General features: G+C 42.6%; 1 protein-coding gene and 1 long non-coding RNA gene across 11 annotated transcripts in view; one reads left to right on the top strand and one right to left on the bottom strand.

Annotated features, from left to right (window-relative positions):
* Window positions 1-19,971, bottom strand: part of LOC105151103 (uncharacterized) — a 164,115-nt gene that overhangs the window by 109,871 nt on the left and 34,273 nt on the right. The window lies entirely within an intron of this gene.
* Window positions 1-19,971, top strand: part of sv (paired box protein shaven) — a 184,244-nt gene that overhangs the window by 146,476 nt on the left and 17,797 nt on the right. For 9 of the 10 annotated variants that reach the window (XM_087409610.1, XM_011064633.2, XM_011064625.2 and 6 more), the window contains exons 4-5: window positions 5,787-5,952; window positions 10,311-10,508. In XM_087409610.1, the coding sequence (XP_087265736.1) occupies window positions 5,787-5,952; window positions 10,311-10,508 (364 nt within the window). Of the gene's footprint in view, window positions 1-937; window positions 1,176-5,786; window positions 5,953-10,310; window positions 10,509-19,971 lie in introns of those variants that run through there. The other variant, XM_087409611.1, reaches the window with a different exon arrangement.

Genomic DNA, 19,971 nt, shown 5'->3' with positions numbered 1-19,971 from the left:
GCCCGGTTTTGCCGCGGCGGCACGGCTCGCGCCGCTTCCTCGGGGGCACAAAAACAACCGCGGCGGCTGATAACGATAACGAGCAACAGACGTGACCGAGACTTCTTCCCCCTTCTTTCCGGAGACCGCGAAGCCACGAAGGATTTCGCGCTTGGACGGAGAGCATTTGGCGCTTCGTTCGTCGCCAAGCTCGATGTCCCGCGCGTGTATCGGATTTGGACAACCATTCGGTTTTACTATCGTGCCTGTCTGTCACCTGTCAATGATGCCCGAGATGAATGTTGTGTCGGATGACGTGACACGTTCCGTGTAACGTTCTTTTGAGAAGCTCCATATCTCAGCGTGTTCAACGGACCGAATACAGTGATAAACGTTGACTATCTTCTGAGACGTTGGACATGTCAAATTCTCACCTTTATGTTGTGCGACACGCTCGAACGTTAACTTGGATCACTTGGATGCAGTGAGCTGGATTGGTGATTGTGACGAACGATAAGAGCAGTGCATGTCGTATGTGTGTATCATATCTCGAGTGCACATTATATACGAGTTTGTTGTTGATACTTTCATACTTTCCACTGCGACGTGAAAACGCACATTGCGAATAAGAACACTGTGTGCAATATTAGGAAGAATCGAGAATATTATACGTATAGGTACATAAAATGCGCGACATGAAACTCTCGCACGTGAGATCCGAACGAACACTGGATGTTTGACCGCTCACGTGGACGATGTGAATGGTATTCTGCGATATTTGTGAATGTGCGAGTTGTAGGTCAAATTTGATTTTTCCACAGTGCGACGAGGTGCGTGAGGCTTGATTCACGAAGATGAAGCGACGGCCGACCGGGTATCCGCACCCACCCGTCGTTCGGCACAAAGACGCTCCTGATGACAGTCATTGTATCGCCATAGATCGGTCCACCTCGTTCCCGTAAAAAAGAAACGAAAACCACTTCTGAAAATCTGTGAGAGAACTTCATCGGCGGTCAATAGGACCGCCGATTCTTCGGATGCATCTTATACATTATATATAAAATCTGCTCCGCTCTGGGAGAAACAGGCAGCTGGATTCCCGATGGCCGTCGGGCCCGGAAGTACCGCGATGGACCTCAGCACTACTTTGAGTAGTGCCTACCGATATAATCAGAACATGATGGAATATTACACTTGTAAGAGATATTCAACGTGTATTTTTTAAACCTCGCTAGTATAAATGTTTTTTTTTTATTTTCTTCTTTTCTTCTGCCGATAACACGCGAGAATAATCATCTGAGTCCGTAGATCTAATATTAGATATATTTCAAATTTAATCATAATATTAAAATGTATTACTATGGAAAGAACGATTCTAAAGTATCTAAAAATTTAACTAAATACAGATCCGAATATAATTTGGTTGGACATCAAAATAATTATGTAAGAATCTCAATGATGAGCAATGCTGCAAAAAATTTTGACATTCTGGCAATCGATTATTTGAACATTCTACATAATTATCTTGATAGTCCAAAACAAAATTATTTTCATATCTGTATCTAACTAAATTTTTAGGTATTTCAGCAAAACGTCTTTTCTGTGTATAATATTATTTCCAATTGCTGCTCGTTTGTCTTTAGTAATAACAACCGAGCAGCAATTTATTTTTTAAATTTGTCATCTCGGGAATTTAATATTGCTACCTTCAATATTATTAGATACCTCATTCAATTTTTCTTGATCACTATCTTGCTAGACTATTAATAATATTGATATATGTACATATGTATATATTTAATAATACCGGATATAAAATCGCCATGTTTCTATTTGTTCGTCAATTCTCAGCTCACTTTAATAAATATTTGCGGCGAGCCACAACGATAGTGGCACGATTTTAATAGATATCTAGATATAAATGGATCTAACCTTGCGATCGGAGACTTTTTCTTCATACGAGAAGTTTTTCCATTGCTTTCAGTTTATCGCTTATTCTTTATGTTGTATATTTCTTCTAGCGCGATTCGAAGCTGTGTACAAGTTCGATATAGATGCGATTGTTAGCGGATGTCAATAACTAATGCAAAAAGTATCGCGAAACGCGACGTTCTCACGTGGAAAACGATTCTCTCGGGATCACACGATTTCTCTTGGAGTTCGCCGACGGACCGATTAAATAGAGCAAACAAGCTGAGAGAATCGGAAAAGATTCGCAAATCCGGTATCTGTGGGTAAACGAGAGTGTGAAAACAAGAAATTCAATGGCCTTCGATCGCTAACTGAGCCGTAGCGGTACCGGTACCGACGAAAAACTAAACCGCAATCATTGTAGCCGACGATCTGCGTAGGAGCTATTCGCAGAGACCTCGAAACTCTCTCTTCCCTTGAAGATTTATAAAAAAAAAATGTGCATCCGATAGTTTCTATAATAATCGGCTCGACACCTCTTTGTAAAACATTATTAACCAAATGATAATAATTTCTTTATAAAGAAATGATATCTAGCGTAGTTTTGTGCAGAGTACGCAGATTATTACGTGAAAATAACGAGTTCTGATCTGTAAGCATTTCCACTCAATCAGTAATCCGGTCATATTAATTATACGAACGTCACTTTAAAGTTGCAGTAATTAAAATCACCGTACATTGTGTTCATGAGCGCGCAGCTGATCCGTAAATGTAATAGAACATTAATAACTATGCAATATTAACAGGAATGATGGCAATCACTGACCAGCCACGTGTTGTAAAATCATCTCTAACGAACCGTGTGCTTTTTCACATAACTTTAGAAATTCAAGAGTATAAAAATTTGTGTTCATTATGTATATTATCTTGTATGATGATTACGTTGTGCCATTATTTGTTACACAGTCTACCAATAAGAAAGCGTAATTAAATCTTTACCATCAATGACATCGGACATAGTTTTTAATTAAATCGTTCTGATTACAATAGCAAAATTCTAAGTGAGCGCCTGCTATACCGATGAATTACATTTCTGCGCGTATTTTTCTAACCAACAGGTAATAAAGTCCGTCGTATTCAGGCGTGCCGGCAATACATAACGCCAAGGCGTAATGTAATACGGGAACAAAGCAGCGCGATGCTGGAGAAATATCGAGTGACTGCACGGGAATCTATATCAAAGTTCTTGGCTTCCAATATACACACACCGAGCCACCGATCGTGTATCACTAAGGCTCATTTTATTGGCTCTGGAGCTTTCCGGGACCAGTCCTCGATTCCTAGCACACACAAATGAAACGGAGGCTGTAGAAGTTTCTTCGTATGTGTGTAATCAAAATTTTCCATATACAAAGTTTAGATTCTTTTAATAGACATATCTGAATCCGAAAGAATTAATCTACATATTTCGTAAAATTGATAAATTACAATTATCACTGTTATTGCGTTATGAATAATGATATTCATTTAAGAACGTAAACATATTTTTTCTAATCGTTATGAAGATTTTTTTTTATGAGATCTGAGAAATAATAGAAATTGAATTGGCCATTTCAATTCAGACGATGAGATTTCAAGGATATCGTTAGCACGACAGTAGCCATTGAGACATGGGCACGTCCGTAATGAGAATGTAATGGCGACTCGACCGATGGGGATCGCATTTGTCCGGAAGTAGTCCGCAGCAGCTCGGCGCACAGCCAGGTCATCTTATTTTGCATCGACGTTTTTATATCGGCGGCTCGAATCGCTTAGGATTGATTAGGAAACACTATTGGCTTTCTCTCTTCGATTGTCAATTGAAATTGATGATAAAATCATAAATTCGATTTTATGGAACTTGGATGTAGCTCGACGAAATTACGTGCGAATCGTTGATTGACAGTCGTGAGCGCATCCTATCAAGTGACGCTTCATTGAGTAAGAGATTTATATTGAAACACTTCGAAGCAGATAAAAATAACGAAAAATAACGAATGCTCGATCTTCTTTCGGAATAGTCAAAATTACAAGCTTTGTTTTGATTTTTTGTTTAGCTTCCAGTAAATCTCGCAATTTTTTATGTAATATATTGGATATAAAGGAAAAGTTATGCGGGATATAGACAATATAGAGGAACGCAATTACGTGGGACGAGATGTTGCATCTCTCGATTCGACGTATCCCAGAAGTACAGAACGGTGGCAATAAGCTCCAGTAATACAGTAGCCAGTTCCAGCGACGGTAGCAAAACCCGTAGCATTAGCAATAGCAGTAGCGGTAGCTAGTCGATTCGGGGGTGGTCCAGGCTGGACTCAGAGCCCTCGTATAGCTGTGGTCAGCAGGCGTGACGGCGTGTGTGCGTGTAGGGTAGTCATGGTGCTTTCGCCCTGGCAATGCCACCATGATCCCAACGACTATCCCCCTGACTACCGGCCGCGCCACGGGGATGCGACCATAAACGCGAGAGCGAATTGATTTGCGACCGGAAAGCGCGTATCGTTTCCAGTAATGATCGCGGAGACCTCATTGTCTTCGTGCGACGGCGAGATCATCGAGTGAGCGATACGATATACGGTCAAACGGCAAAAAAACGTCGTGGTTCACGCCTCATAGATCGCGGTGTTACCGTAATTACGAAACCCCTCGGATGGAAATGCGAACGCGCGAGCGATGTCGATAGCGATGACTCGTTGTCGTTTAATTCATTCCTTCAAATTAGCTTTATAACGAACGGAGGAGATGTCGAAATCATAGAATACAATTGTAGTCGGAGAACTTGAGTGTATAAATAAAATAATTCCTAGGAATAATATAATATAATATTTCTAGTAATAAATCTAGGAATTATTTTATTTATAACGAATAATCACTCGTTCATTCCAACAGAAATGTATTAATCAGAGCAAGTGTTAAATAGTAAAGAGTATATTCAGCCAGATTGTTGTAAGAACTAGCTAATTTAATCCTGAAGGTTCTTCGAAAACAACGGTGATCATCGAATCATCGGTGCACTGGCACGAACAGAAAAACATATGTCGCGACGCAGAACCCTCCATTATGATATTGGCTCCAACTTATCGCATTAGGCAGCTTTAACGCGCGAAAATGAAGCCTGCGAACGCGGCGCTATAGAACAGACACGAGTGGCAGCGGGGTGTAAACTAATAATAATGAATGCTTTCGCAACATTGACCCTGGAATATTTCTCGATGCTGCGAAAATGATTAACTAGCAGAAATATTAAAGTTCGCGTTATGTTCCCGACGTATTCTATCTACCGTCGCGTGCATCATTATGTCACTATACGACTATCAGACATCATAGATTTATACGTATATCAAATAGAAAGGTATGTTAAGTACACAAGTAAATGTGCAATAAATCATTACTTTTAAAACTACTAAAGCGTGAGAGACAAGTCGCTCTCTCAACAGAAAGTCTCGTCGACAAACGGTACGACATTCTTTCACGGAATCTGTCAAGTGGAATAATTCCGTGGCGATAGATCGCTCAAGAGAAGATTTACATTGGCATTTGCGATCCGTTCTACCAGCTTCTCTTAACGATCGTGGATCTAGCACGCGCGTGAAGCCTGATTCACACGCAAATCGCGTTTAACACTGTGATTTCACGGCGGATCGTTCATGGCTGATACATATAAACCTTTTAAATCCGTACGCGACACTAACACAGCTTTTAAAATCGAGACAGTGTGACGATACTGATGCGTGTTTTTGTTATATCAATACGGAATAATTCTTTTAATCTCAGCGTTATCATGTTGGGATTTATTGCCGAGTTTGAAAGAGTTAAGTCTTAGTCGACTAATGCATTATCGATCCCTATTTTTCCAGGTCATGGCGGAGTCAACCAACTCGGTGGCGTCTTTGTGAACGGAAGGCCCCTACCGGATGTAGTCAGGCAGAGGATCGTCGAGCTCGCGCACAGCGGCGTCCGACCGTGCGACATTTCGAGACAACTCAGGGTATCTCATGGCTGTGTATCCAAGATACTGTCGAGGTGAGTACCGTATTCTTCCCGTATCCGTTACAACTGCAGCCTCTTGCCGAGTATCTCGTTGTGATAACGACGCGCGAGATGGGCAAAATCATTAATCTAAATCGCGCGAATCTCTAAAAAAAAAAAAAGTTCACTTAAAGATTAAAAGTTAAATATCTTATTTGAAATTAATTTATTTAATGTAAGTATTCTGTACGAACAGTTAACTAAAACGTATCAGAAATGTATAATTGTCTCTGAAAATCGCATTTGCCAAGTTCGGTGAGCGGATAACGAGCAAACAACGTCGCCGAAGGGCAAGTGATTTATGAGAGAATCAAGTTCGTCTTGCCAAATGCCACGCCGCAATTTCCGCGCCGCGAAGTGGCCAAGGTCGTTCGAATCGCGGATGAAAAGAGAGAAGATGAAAAGATAAAAAAACTGGAGAAAGAGAGATCGCTCTTTCCGAAGCAATTTAATTAAAGACGCTGTTAGAAACGCGAAACGAATGAATCCGAGGGATGAAGAGACGACGACGCCGGAAGGAAGGAACCAGTCCTCATACCCTCGCGACGCGGGGGTGCTCGACGATATGCGGTTTCCATGTTTTTTCCACCCTCCAGATCCCCGCTCCGCTATATAACGGGTGGCCTCGTGCCGCTTTGATGGTCCGAACGTCATTCGCGTCCCCCGACCGAATATCATTGTCATATACGCGCTCTTTCATGAATCTCGCATAATAAAGGCCGACTGGATTATTTACTGCCACGACTAAAGTTACCATTTCCTTTTCCTTTCTTCGCCACAGACCCCTTTTCCAGCTAGGACAGAGTCAGAGAAACGAGATTTCGTCATTAACAATGCGAACGTCGTGCACGATCCGTCGGTCGAATTTCATTTGTGTGTCAAAATATGAGAGATCAAATTTCGAGCAATTTAAATCTTCGATGTCAGCACCGAAGGATCCGGAAGTTATGTCGCGACTACTGGAAGGTAATAACGCAATTTTATTAATAACCTGATACAAATGCTACGGTTTTCGGGGGTTCCGCGCGCTGCTAAATTTAAACGTAGACAGTGGAGGACTTGGTGCTCGTGTCATTTAAATACATACTACGTAGTTCTTCCGCGTGGTGTGTGCGGATGTGACTTTATGACCCGAAAGTACAGTGAAAACATAGAATCTGTCGACGACACTGACGCGACATCGTTAACACCGACGCACGGTTTACGCAGTCACGCGTCGCTGATGGAACGAGAACGCCGTGCGTCGCGATGCTGCGTTCGCCGAATCTTATAAGCGAAACCGGATACCGGGACTTTTTCGACTCTAGGCAGTCTAGGCGAGGGTTCGTAAAATCGTTGACGAAGACGGCGTTGAAAAGTCCGGTGACCCCATGAAATCGAGTCATCTCCCGTTTGCCCGGAAAACCTTTTCTGACTGTCGCGTAGGAGAGATACAAAGTGCTCTTCTTCTTTAGGGTTACGTTTGAAGGAAGAAACGCGAGAGGGACCGTCGTCTTGTTGTCCTTTGTGTTATACACTCGTGAAGTCTGCTTCTGTATTCTAGATACGCCGCGGATTCTGGGGACTATGTGAAATGTTACGACTCGAATCTTGGAAAAAGTCTTTTACTATCGTGCAAACTTGACAATATATCTTTTTTCTCATGTCGTGATATTACGAATATGTGTCTTATTAACAATAATTATTTAGAATACTTCGATTTTGATGAAATTAGGCTCATTCGAGGCGTTTTTGGTCAAAACGAAAGAATCTGTAAGAAAAAACGTTAGGACGGCCCCGCCAATCGAGATATTAAGCGTTAAAGTTGATGACTGTTGAGATTGAAAAATCTGTCACAGAGACAAAATGAGATCTATAACTGTACTGTTCTACATGGATTTCGACTTTCCACGCGAAGCGACTCTCACCCTCCTCCTCCCCCTCCCCCTGCAAAGGGGTGCACGACTTTTATAATTGTACTGTTGTTAAAGTTAGAAAATCTGTTATGTCAAATATGTTAAATCTGACAGATTTTTTAACCTCAATAGTTGTTAACTTTAATGCTCAATATTTCGCTTCGCAGAGCAGCTTCCCGGACTTTTTTGAAGGGAGAGAGTGAGAGTCGCTTCGCGTGGAAAATCGAAACCCATGTAGAATAGTACAATTATAGACGTCATTTTGCCTCTATGACAGATTTCCTCAATAGTAGTTAACTTTAACGCTTAATATCTCGGTTCATGGAACCGTCCCAATGTTTTTTTTATAGATTCTTTCATTTCGAGCAAAAACGCATCGAATGAGCCTAATTTCATCAAAATCGGAGTCTCTGTATTCTAAATAATTATCTTATTAACTTATAATTTGATTAGCAATTGATTAAATTTTTCTATACTCTTTAAATCTGAATTAGTGAAGTTCAATTTAAAAAGAAAGTTTTGATTTTATTTTTATATAATTAAAATACTGATATTTTCACATTAATTCCGATACACTAAAAAATATAATTACTAAATCTTAATATTCATATTTCTTTGAATAGTACTAAACAGTTACTAACTAAACATTTACTTACAGTAAATAAGTATTTATTCAATAAAAAAAAATGATAGTTAAATCAAATTAATGGTTTTTGTCAAATAAATATATCAATAAAATGATCTTTATCAAATAATTATTATATGTTTACATTTAGTGAATGTTTACTTGGAACTATTTAAACAAATATTTATTAAAACTTAGTATTTTTTTTAATGTAAATTGAATTTATATACTAAAGCAAAGTTAACTAGGTTAGAGATTCCACGTTTCATTGATTTTTTAAATTGAATTTCACTGTGAATTCACTGATTATCAATGGGCATAATTGGGCTTCAGTAATTATTTACTGATTCAGACTTAGAACTCATATTCTATTATTACTTGAATTATAAACATGCGTGTTTCATTAACCTTTACTTAAAATGTTAGTGTGAAAATCAGCACGAGATATCGCGGCGTTGTAATGATAGACGTAAATAATGTCATTTTTTCACGGAGGTGGTATTTTCGATTTCGCGCAAGACTGTTTCGAATCCATTTAAATCTGAATTAATACAGCAAGGGTGAGTAACACGCCGACGACGGCAAGGCAATTTGAAAAATCGCGCGATCTAATAGCCATTTCACGGTGGAGGCGGAACAAAGGGGACGAAATATTAACGGGTGAGCATTGCCATGTGGGCCTGAAATGGGGTTTTACACCAGATATGATCGCAATAATTTCGTGGGGGTGACGAGACCCAGGTCTGTGTTAAAGGCTATCCGATTGTGTAATAACTTTTAGCTATACATTCACGACTATGTATTATATTTCGACCATACGATATAAATAGCACAATCGATAGTTCAATGCAATCTCATAATAACAAAATATTTAAAATTTTTCCCCAAAGAATGACATCATTCATTTTATAATAATAAAAACATGTTACATTTTTAATTGAAACTTTCATCCCTCTACAATAATCAAAATTCATATAAAAGATCAAATTGTCGCAAAGAATTATAATTCGGCTCAACAATTCGAAACCCATTTTTCCTGTGACATGCAACGCAAAAAACCTGTTACGACGCTTTTATTCGCGCAAATATTTTTCATCGAAACGCGAAGGTCTAATACTGGAGCATGTTCTGCAGTACACGCACACGTACGCATGCATGCACGTAAAATTGGCCAGATATCCAGCCGGTATGAGCCGACGTTGATGCCGATGCCGACGCCGACGCCGACGCCGACGCTGGCGGCGGCGGCGGCGGACCCACATCCATCAAGGCGGCCCACAAGCGAACCATTATTGCGGGCTATCCGACGTAATTGAATTTAAGCACGAGCGAAGATATTATTTAACTAATTAGGCACAAAGGGCGCGTTCACGGCGGGCCAATCGCGATTGCCCATCTCGCGCGCATATATACGCACCCCGCCGGTGGGAGGCCCGGGAGAAGAGGAACGAATGAGAGAACGAGAGGGACGAAGAGAGATTCAAAGAGTAGAGAGAGGGAGGCAACAGCGGGAGGCCAGAAGCCGTTTGTTTTAAAACAGCCGGTCGTTGACGCGCCGCTGGACGGCGATTCGTTATTCCGACGTTGGCCGCCCACCGCGGGAAAAACGTTCGTTCCTCTCTCTTTTTCCCCTCTCGACCTCCCGTGTACTGTGATAGAGCAAAAGAGAAAGAGACAAAATGTGAACTTTGGCGACCGATTTCTTGTCGACGTTGCGCTTTCGAATACTGTTTAAGACAGATCCAAAGATTTCTTTCTTCCACGTGTTAATTGCGATTATAAAATATAAAATATAAAATTAATTGTAATGTTACGTGAATTTTATTTTGTAGGTATTATGAGACCGGTAGTTTCAAAGCCGGTGTCATAGGAGGCTCCAAGCCGAAAGTAGCAACGCCGCCGGTCGTCGATGCGATTGCTAATTATAAGAGGGACAATCCGACGATGTTTGCGTGGGAGATTAGGGACAGGTTACTGGCCGAAGGCATTTGCTCGCAGGACAACGTGCCATCCGTCTCTTCCATCAATCGGTGAGTCGTATTAACATTCTATTCTATATAAAGACAACAGTTTTATCGAAAAATGTAACTTCATCTCATTAATTGCCGGTGAGAGACAAGATTACGTTGTTCCCGGTGACTACCCGAGGAATCGCGACATATGCTTCAACCGATCACCAGCGATAGGGGTGCGATCAGCTATTCGCGCGCGCAAAGAGTGCACCCTCGCATGTGCATTGAGATAAGTACGCTTCGGCCTGTCACCCCGATCCTATTGACCTTTCGCAGGTTCCTTCGGGACCGGGACGATTAATTCAAGTGTTTTTGCGTCGCCCGATGATGCGGCGGGCCAACGGAACACGAGTACTCTAGGCTGTATAGGGCCGCCCTTACGAGAGCGAGGGGGAGTGAGCTCCCGTGGGACAGCATTACAGCGTATCAGCACCGCACAAACTGAACGACTCGATCCCCTTTCGGCCAACTGAAAAGCTACAAGGGTACACAGCGAGAAAAGGAATGCGTGGGTAGGTAGGATAGGAAGGGGCAGAGAGAAGCGACCGAGAGAAGGCGACACCAGGGTACCATTGATCGGCTCGCATATGTCCCGAGATTTAATCAGTCACTACTTAAGACCTTATCTCCCGGCTGATTTACAAGGGCCAGGCTATCTCTCTCCGTCTTTCTCGCGCGTACACAGCCGATAATGAAATAGAGCGTAATGCGAATCGAATTGCTGGCAAATGAAATTCACTAACGCGATTTCTGTGGGCCGCAGCCGCTAATGGAAACACACGCAAATGAGTTAGCGCCCACGTAACAACGTAAGTACTATGCGCGGCCACTTATTTAAATTCCGCGTCGCGGTTGCGCGCGAGAAATTAGCTACAATTACATTTGCGATATACTCTCCTCCGAGAATCTCAATCGCCGCAAAAATCCATTCTTTCGATTCAATCGTGAAATGGTAATCTTTGATTTAATTAATTTTTCCTTTCCCTTCTTTTTCACGATTTTCTTCGTACGATAAAGCTCAAGCTATAAGGTAATTGTTACGCCACGAGAGAAAGTTTTAATAAACTCGCATAACAGTGGTTACCCAAATAGAAAGCAATTAACGTCTCCCCGTCACATTCCCTGGTGTTTCGTCAAGCTTACTTTGTCATCATAAGAGTTACCTCGCACATATTTTCATTCTTCCTCTATATTCGCGTCGTGCGGTCACGGTAGCGTGAAACGTGGGCGTGTGTAGGTACAGGAATTACTTTCTGGCCGAGGTTTTCGATGTGTCTAGGATTGCAGTCGAGGGTGCGGCGGTGGCTTGTTGCTCGAGTGACTCCTCCACCTCCGGCTCCACCTCCGGCACACGCTCTCGCCTGCCTCCTCCTGACTTCTCGCTCTCCCTCTCGCTTTCGCCTCCTCTTTTTGGCCACGGTCTCCTTCTCGCCACCGCGACTCCTTTTCCTCCTTGTCCCTATCCCCTGACTCGAGGCCCAGATGGCGGGTATTGATCTGAATCCGGAGAGCAGATCGCCTGGAAAAACTTACTCCGCGGATACTTACCTACCTACCAACCTACCTACCTACCTACCTACCTATCTACCTATCTACCTCGCTCGCTATCTACATGCACCTATCCAACGTACCATCACCCACTCACGTACACCGAACCCGCAACCTTCCGCCCTATCCATTCGGTACAAGTAAATGCATTTCCGCTCGACGAGCAACGGATAGAAACGTGCGCGCGTTTGAGTCCCTTTAGAAAATGCCCACGCACTCAGTACTTCCCGCAGGCTAATTGTATAACGATTGATAACGAGAGAAAGACTTTAATTGCTATTCCGCAAAGCGTCGAAGTGAATATAGTTTCTATCTGATAGACAGATATGAAATTCATTGGGATGATAATGCAGTTTCGAGAAGGGAAAGCAAAATCGTCCAAACGGCATGACGGCGCAGAGATTGACATTTTACGACTTTATCTCGTATAAGCTTCACGAACAAATACTGCGACAATAGTAGACAATTGGTAAGGCAAAAGGGAACTGGAGATAGAAACGAGAGAATAGGAAATAAAAAAGAAAATCTTCAAATCGATCGAATTCGTGCTTTCATCGACGAACCTTTGGTGCAGCTGGAAGTTAGTTTAAAGAAAAGAGTGCAAAGAGAGAGAATGGTCTCGATATCAAATGGGATTTCGCCGCGAAGAAACAGGAACTGGGTGCATCATCGATCGGAGCGCGTAGTATACCGAGATTTCTCCCATTATGAGCATGTCCCGGTTTTTCTAGCTTCGGGGTGGAGAAATAATGATACAGCTAATATAATGTATTGTCTTGCTTTGCCGGAGCACTTCGAAATGAGACCGTCCGCGAACGTAGAATAGAAAGAGAAAGAGCGAGAGTGGAAGAGTAGCATGGAAGTCGTGCGAGGTAAAAAAAGGCGGACCAGAAGAGCGAAATAATGGAGTGGTTTTCGCGAAAAATAACAGTTATATATCCCGTGTATGAGACAGGATTGAGGAGAGCGGAAAAATAGGCGAAAAACGGAGAGAAGATTGGACGCTAACAGTTCCGAGCCTCTTCTTTATTCGTTAAAGACGCCAACGCAGCGACTTCTTCCTATTGTTCTCGTTGCGCGCTCTTTATGAAACGCAGAATGCTTGTCGTGATTAAAAAAGAACATTTCCTTCGCATGGTTTTTACGAAGATAGCTTTTCTTTTTCTAGTAAAAGGAATTTCGTGTCCACAATTTATTTAATATATTTAACGGATGAAAAGAAGAAAATTAATTCGAAATCGTTTAATGTAAATATTAACGTAAATATGTCCAGTCCAGTAATTAAAAGGAAGATGAAAAAAGTTCGGAATATTAAAAGCATAAAATATCATATCACGTCGAGAAAGCATCTATTACGAAGATATGACATCGACAAAGATGAAATCGGGAGTGTCTAAAAACATATATGTATAAAGAGAGAAGGATTGTCGAAGGAGCTACGGTGAATTTCGGGAGGAAATATTGATAGGCTCGGCTTCGGCTGCGGAGTCACGGTCGAGTAGGCGACTTTCTACCGAGGTCTATCTTACACGTATACAAACTCGCAAAGGCCCACCGCCCCTCTCTCAAGCCATTCTCTCTCTCTCTCTCTCCCTCTCTCTCTCTCTTGCTTTCTTGGTGTCGATCTCTCTCTCCCTCCTTCTTAGTCGGAGAAGTCTCAGGAGCAGATCGATAAGGAGCGAGGTTCGCCCGAGAGCTTTACGCCGGGTTCACAGCCTCCTTCTTCTCGTTTCCTCAACGCAGCCCCCGACGTCACGCTCTCGTGTGCCTCTCGCATTCGCCTCCGAAGCCGCAAGTTACGACAGAGTCGATATCAGAGCCAAAGGAAGAAGCCGCCGCTCCCTTGACTTCCTGTTGTTCCGGTCGAGAATCCTTCGTTCGCGGGATACTAGCGTTGGACAATGTTTGAATTAGAAGTTGAGCTTAAAGCTCCTTTATGCGACGAAGATCCAAGAATTGTTCTTCAAATATTAATAATTAATTTCACGTAGTTACGAATTTTATTTTCTATTTTTCAAATGATAAATTAAAATTCCATTCACACATAATAAGGTCCATTTAAAATAGAAGGATGAATAAGATCTAAAAGCGATCCACGGAGATCCCCGCACGATCGATCACATTTTCAGTCGTAACTTTAATTCGACGTAATGACCAGCGCGGCGACAACAGTTGGCAGAAAATCTGTCGCATCGAATCTCGCCGGAATTGTATCAATCTGTCATCGCTCTTTCGTGCCGGTGCGCGGCAGCGTCGCTTCGTTTCTATCGCGCGACTCAATCTCCCGTCGAGGCGCAACCGGCTCTGCTTCGCTCTCCATTACTTCCATATCATTTCGCACCCCCGGAATCTCGAGGTGGTGGTGCAGGAGCGGCCCGGGCCATATGGCTGGCTGCTCTCCTGGAGGACATAGAAAGACACAGAGGGACAGCCAATGGGATGGCTGTTACTTTCATGCCACTTTCGGCTTTCCGGCCGGCATCACCGCTATATCTCCCTGTTCATCTTTCGGTTATTAAATTACATCCCCATAAATAATGCTCTGCCTACCCCCGACGAGCTTATTTACCATTCCACTGGCAGTGCCGCGGGAGGACTCTTCTCCTCCAGGAAGCCGTCAAATCGTCGCATTTGTCATCTCGACTTCAACTCATCTACCAAAGGAATTGGTTTTCTATTTCGCAAAAAACTAATTCCTGTGACAAATCTGCGTTGATCTACATTTTATCTCAATAATATGAGAATATGCTCGAAAAAATTATAGACTCAAGACGTCGTTTTAAAACGTCGTTTTAAAATGAATTTTTGGCAGAACAAAATGGTACTTTACATTTTGACTATTTAAAAAAAATATAACAGGATAGTTTTGAGTATCAAGTTAAAAATCAAAGATTTCTCTCCCGGAAGGACGATAGGATGTTGGCGTTTAAGCGAATAGCGGCACACACATGGCTGTAGGGAGAACAATATGGTGCACCATGGTCGTGGACTTCGTTAAAGCAGCCATATTTGCGGTGCGCGGGAGCGAAAGGGAAGGAGGCCCTCCTACATTATCCGGCACAGCAGCACCCTCGGGGGTGGGCGGAGGATCTGGGGGATGGTGCCTCCACGTTGGAAACGCCGGCAGTGGCGGCGGCGCGTATCCATAACCGTCCTTTGTCTGGATAACGCAATTATTACCGCGTTTCATCATACCCTCCGACCGAAATTAGCCCCAAATGAAGTTACAATTACGGGTTCTCCGTATCCTCCGTCAGCGAATGGAGGGAGCTGCTACTTTGAGGTTGTACCTCGACAAGATATGGACGACGATAATGACAAGAACGACATTGACGGTGGAAACGATGGTGACGATGACAACGATAATGATGACAATAATGATAATGACAATGCAATGACAATGACGACGATGACGACAAGAAGGATAACGATGGCAATGGCAGCAACGGCGCCGACGACGGTGACGACGACGCACGAAATTCAGGTTGCCGTGGAAACGTCAGAGGACAGACGGAACCGCAATGAAACCGGATGGTCGCCTACTCTGCTAGCCCATAATGCTTCGTCCCTTTTGTTCCTGGTCGAGAGCTGGAATACCGAAGTTGCTCGAGAACATTGTACCGCTGAAACTGCTCGACCGGACAGAAGCCGAGGCTTTGAGGATATCCCGTCAATCACGATGGATCTACATAATAATGGAAAATTCACGATTCAACCTCAAAGCGGAAAAATGCGATTGCTATTTATTATTGCGGAATGACTTGAGAAAACGGGCGTTTAATATCTACTCGGTCATTAGATTGACTGGTAAGTTAATGAACCGTCGAAACTCTACTATTAATTGCTCATCATCGATGAGTAATAATCACAGAGAGGTTGAATCACGTATATTATCGTACCATAATCGATCTAGTGAATGATCTCAAAGCGAAATCGCAGTGTCATTTCCCACGACCTACGCCACGTATTATTCACGTGTATGATTAATATGATGCACAAAAATTGATAATTATTTATCTCACCTATAACTTTAACTTATACGGATATGTCATCATGCTTTAAACAACGCGATGCTGGAAAACGCGAGGGACAGATTTGGGTATGAATAACATTCCTGATCATCGTGCGCATAATAGTGGATACACACTATCCTCTTGACTTCCCATGACCGTCTCGAGGGGGGAAAGAAGTGTCGGTGCAGGAACGATATATTATAAATCGCGTATTACATTGTGCTTAGAGGATCCTCGGTGACTGTTGACTCGCCAGTATCATTGTTGGGAGCGTAGCTTTTGTCGTCGGGATACGCGGCATCGCAAACAAACACACAAACACACCGTGCACTTTCCGTACGTATATACGTGTATGCACGGATACTCGCAAATTATTGTGTCGTTGGATGCTGGTATAGCTACAGTTAATATAGTTGTGTATATGGAGCCGGCAGCTGCCGTTTGACAATGCACCCTGCACGTCCCCAGATATAATAATATACTCATCCTGAACGTGCGAGCAACGGGGGGACACTTCATCAAAATGACTGAGACGCGCCACCGGCAACAGTGGCACGAAATGGCGCACTACGATATATCGTTTTAATCCATACTTGGTGCTTTGAAAATATGTTCTACTTTTGAATATTATAACTGTATAGTGTACGTATAATATAAAATTATTTATTTTTATATTTTACTTTCTTGTCCTATTATGGTACAATAAGATACATAATAGGATAAAAAATAAGATATAAAAATAAATACCTTTAGGAGGAATAAATATTATAAATACCTATATTAATATCCTTTATAGACGTGACATCATCTTGTGTGTTAGACGAGAATTAAATCTCTTCGTAACAGAGAAATTAATTTGAAAGAGTATAACATTAATAGAATTTAAAAAAATTTTATGAAAACGCAGTGTATTTCGAAAATTTAATCTCGCGCAGCACAAACGAAGAAGTGCGAACTCTGACGTTGCGGGAGTTGCTTTTGTTTAAGAATCACACCTTGCTGTATCGCATGGAAGCGCCAGGTAGCTCCCGTTCAGAGTATATTATGGCCTCCTCTTTCTCTCTTTCTCTCTTCCTCAAGAGTGGAGAAGAGATGACGGAATATCAGGATACACCTTTTCCAGCCATTGTGCGGCTCTGAAGGGCGTACAATAGCCGTGGAGCTAACTCCGTATTGTGTCTACAGCTCGACGGAACAGTTCTGCGACTCTGCCCGCTGCTTCTGGCTCCATCTTGCACACACACACACACACACGCGCGCGCGCACACTCTCTCTCTCTCTCTCTCTCTCTCTCTCTCTCTCTCTCTCTCTCTCTCTCTCTCTCTCTCGTTGTTCTTCGGGTGCTCGCCACCCCCCTATCCTTCTCTCGACTTCGAGTTAACGAGAGAGGAGTTCCGTTCTGGTGCTATTCGTGGGCCATGGACGAAGCATCTGCCGTGGGACCGCTAAATCCTCGAAAACCCCTTGAAATCTCTCGCAATCCGCCGTGGCATATAATAGGTCGTAATAACTTTAAAGCTCCGCATTAACACCGCAAGAACGTGAGACACCCTAATACGCATTTAACTATGGTGCACCCAGAATTATTTGAATCTGTCATTGAGTGCGGAACGAATAGATACGAATTGATGTTTTATTATCGGTATATTATCGGGGGCACGAACGATGATGGCAGCGACGCAAATTGGGATTTATGAAAAATTAAAATAACAATGGAAATTTTGACTCAAGCTTTTGAATTCGTATTTTCTACGCCGACAAGGAACTGCGGTAAACGATGTGTAAAACAGATACGTTGGTAAAATGTAGCAACGTCTGTTTATAAGCGGCGTGCTGCAAGAGAACGATGCAACTGCTGAGTTTTATGAACTAAATACGAGCAGATTTCTTTATAAAATTCAAGATATGGAAAAAATTTAGTATTTATTTATATGTTTTAATATTATTTATATTTATTGTATGTAAATATAAACAAAAAACAAAAAATTTGATGGTTAAAATTTGCAAAATAAATTTTAATTTTATACTATTCTATATAATCCATATAATACATATTGAAGATTTAAGCTGATGAGAAATGAAACTTTCTTACTCTTTTCTTCTCTCTCTCTCTCTCTCTCTCTCTCTCTCTCTCTCTCTCTCTCTCTCTCTCTCTCTCTCGTTTTCTCTCGTTGAGCTAGTAAAATATTCTTTCCTTGCTTCGTGGTCAATACAAGATTCACTAGCACTTTAAACGATCAATAACAGCCGACGCCTAACGAGCACGATAATTGACAATTACAGATCGTTTGCGCTCGCATCACAATCCGGAAATCCCCTCATGATATCGACTAGCGTATGTACGTATCCGCTAACGAGCGATCTGTGCTCATTGACAACCATCGATCGCCTCTTTTCGCCCACGCTATGATCAAGATCCACGCCCGTCGGCGATCTAGAATGCTTCTCCCTTAGCCGTGAGATCATTGATCTTTAGTAATATTAGTAGAAACGTATCCTGTCGTAACGTAACTAGCTGAATAACATTTCGAAAGGATTAAACCGTGCGGATGGCCGGTGCTTGAGAGCCAAAGAAATTAATCTCGATCCGTGAGAGGAGAATTTAAATCCGCCCAGTCACCAACCCCCGACAGAGGAAAACGTCGGAGGTTGGAGAACACGCCGCCACGATAGTGGTGGTAGCAGCAGTGGCGGCGGGAGAATCTAGGCGGCCCCAACGCCAGCGAAATGCGATAAAGTTGGCGTAGAGGTAATTTGAGTATAAAGTTTTATTCGCAATAATTTAACCGTGCGGCCGTGAGTGCGGGACGATCGGGGGCAGAATCGGGTAAGTAGGGAGAAGGATGCTCTCTCCATTCTAGGGAGAAGCGTGCGGGAGTGCGGGTCATATATTTGATGGGATACTTGGCATAAAGTCGTGCATAAAAGTAATGCCGACATTAAAGTTTGTGGTTCCAGAGCTGTGGTACGAACCCGAACTCATCTCCTGCTTTCTCGGAACGTCACTCGTGGTTGCTGCCTACGATTTTCCTAGCCGTGACGGGATCGCAAGGACGGTGGGGCACAAACTTCTATCTTATAGGAGCTCATGTAATACTTGTACGCGTTCGGACGCGTCTATTATATTCCCGCAGTTACTATCGCAGTTACTATTTGTTAGAAATAAATTCCAACCAATAAAAACACTATTCAGCGTCGTTGTCGACTACGTATTCGAGACGTGAAGTCGCCAGATACGCTCGAGTAACCTCGATGATTTACATTCTCTCTATTGCTTTGTTATTTGAAAAATGTGTACGTATTTTTCAAAATTACTGCTCACGCAATTATAAAAATACGAAATAAAAAATAGAAACTAGCGTCGCATATAGAAGCGAAACTATGACTTTTCTTTTCGTGTAATTTTCCATCTGCGTCTTCTCTCTAGCATTTTAAACAACGTAGTTTTAGAACGGCAAGTAAATAATTCGTTTTATTCCTCTTGTTCTTAAATTTATAAGTACACGCAATCCTGAGACTTAAACGGCTGCGACATCCACATACTTAAAGCGAACGAGAAGGAAGCTTGACTTTGGAATGGTGGGAGACGGCACTTCAGGGTAGATAGTGAAGCAGTTTAGTTCAGGAGTGGCCGTTGGGGAACGATCTGACGGCGCCAGGGGAGGCATAGCTTCTTCCCACGTGGCACCCCCGACACGCTCTACCCTCATAATTCTACCAAGCCTTCCTCTGAGGCGCCACCTCCGGTTTCTCTTAGGCATCGTAACCGTGAGAGCGAAGGAGAACATCCTTTCGTACCGTATTCGCGGGAAATCCCCTTCCTTGTGCCCATGCCGTGTCAAGAATCGAGGGACTTTCTTCTCCCTACCCTCAAACGCGAAGGAAAGCCGTCGCATGATTTTCCAGCAACAGACTTGCAA

This window comes from Acromyrmex echinatior, chromosome 9, assembly GCF_024713525.1.
Source record: "Acromyrmex echinatior isolate Ae372 chromosome 9, ASM2471352v2, whole genome shotgun sequence".
Classification (NCBI taxonomy): Eukaryota; Metazoa; Arthropoda; class Insecta; order Hymenoptera; family Formicidae; genus Acromyrmex; species Acromyrmex echinatior.
This window is presented reverse-complemented; position numbering and strand designations above follow the sequence as displayed.